This window comes from Cavia porcellus, unplaced genomic scaffold, assembly GCF_034190915.1.
Source record: "Cavia porcellus strain 051 isolate PalLab524CR breed Dunkin Hartley unplaced genomic scaffold, mCavPor4.1 scaffold_9, whole genome shotgun sequence".
NCBI classification, from domain to species: Eukaryota; Metazoa; Chordata; class Mammalia; order Rodentia; family Caviidae; genus Cavia; species Cavia porcellus.
The window spans coordinates 67,113,905-67,115,552 of record NW_026947492.1 but is presented as its reverse complement, the minus strand read 5'-3'; the positions used below and the strand labels follow the sequence as shown (position 1 = coordinate 67,115,552).

At 43.1% G+C, this 1,648-nt stretch overlaps 1 protein-coding gene across 1 annotated transcript; it reads left to right on the top strand.

Annotated features, from left to right (window-relative positions):
• The first annotated feature begins 712 nt into the window (after positions 1-712).
• On the top strand, positions 713-1,648 carry LOC100723428 (olfactory receptor 51V1-like). The gene has a single exon (XM_003465279.1). It carries the CDS (start codon positions 713-715, stop codon positions 1,646-1,648), a length of 936 nt encoding a protein of 311 aa, XP_003465327.1.

Sequence of the window (1,648 nt, the reverse complement as noted above, 5' to 3'; positions counted from 1 at the left end):
ATCATATTTTCTCTAAGTGGAAGATATGACAAATTTCTTAGATTCAGAAAAGATAGAAAGCTCATGTGTGATGAAAATTAGTGAAGAAAAAATGAAGCACAAACTATTTAAAGAATGAAGAGAGGAACAAGCAAATGTAGAATGAGGTTAAAAAAAACCACATTCCAATATGCACAGTTTGTTTTGGAAAATTTTATTTCCTGCAAATTTCAGCCCTTTAGGCCATTGGTTTGAGATTTAATACTGTGTTGAAAGAAGTGAAAGTGTAGCTGTGGTACTGAAGACAAAGCCACCTCTGTATTTCAAAGTCTCCTGAGGCTGACACCTCACATTGCTGGTCTCCATATGCTTGATCTTGCATTATCTTGCTGAATGATTGGTCAGAGACTCCCAGAAGTCTCACACTCAGTGTGAACCTCATGTGCTAACAAGCACGAAGCTTTCTGCATAAAATTCTCACATTCTCGAGCATCCTCATCACTAGCTCTGCAAGAGTGGTGTTTAGACAGCAGGCAGCTGCCACAATGAGCCAAGAACACTTTGCTTTCTTTTATACATTTCTTTTTGCTTTATTTAACTTATTTTATGGTAATGGAAGTTGCACTGCATTTTCTTCTCCAATGCAGATAAGCAATGGAAAATAGGAAACTGAAAACTTGTGTAGTAAGCAAAATCTCTGAATAAAAATTCCAGATGATTATCAAGATCTGCTATGTCTATATCAAATTCAAATAATTCTGGATTTATCCTAACTGGTTTTGTGGGCCTAGAAGGTTATTATCAGTGGATCTCCATCCCTTTCTCCCTCATCTACGCCATGGTGCTCCTGGGAAACTGCATGGTGCTCCACGTGATTCGAACTGAGCGGAGCCTCCACCAGCCCATGTTCTACTTCCTGGCTATGCTGGCCCTCACAGATTTGTCAATGGGGCTGTCCACCATTCACACAGTGCTGGGCATCCTGTGGAGGTTCACTCATGAGGTCAGTCTGGATTCCTGCATTGCTCAGTCCTACTTCATCCATGCTCTGTCCTTCATGGAGTCCTCAGTCCTCTTAGCTATGTCCTTTGACCGCTACATTGCCATTTGCAATCCCCTCAGGTACTCCTCCATCCTAACTGATGACAAAATCATGAGGATTGGCATAGCAGCCTTAGGTAGGAGTTCTTTACTCATCCCTCCAGCCATTATCCGTCTGAAGTTTTTAAACTACTGCCGTCCTCATATCCTGTCGCACTCCTTCTGCCTACACCAAGATTTACTCCGGATGTCCTGCTCAGACATCCGCTTCAATAGCATCTATGCTTTGGCTCTGGTGATCGGCACTCTGCTGTTGGATGCAGTGCTCATCCTCGTCTCCTATGTCATGATCTTGCACACAGTTTTAGGCATTGCATCCCGGGAGGAGAGAGTCAAATCCTTGCAGACTTGTGTGTCTCACATCTGTGCTGTCTTGGTTTTCTATGTCCCCATCATTGGTCTGACCATGGTGCATCGCTTTGGAAAACACCTCTCTCCACTTGTTCATGTCCTCATGGGCAACATCTACATCCTTTTCCCTCCCTTGATGAACCCCATCATTTATAGCATCAAGACCCAACAGATACGAAGGAGAATCCAGAGCTGGTTGTACCTGAAAGGAACTTAG

Excerpts from the sequence above, each read along its gene's own strand:
- LOC100723428 (XM_003465279.1), top strand. The coding sequence starts at position 713 with ATGTCTATATCAAATTCAAATAATTCTGGATTTATCCTAACTGGTTTT.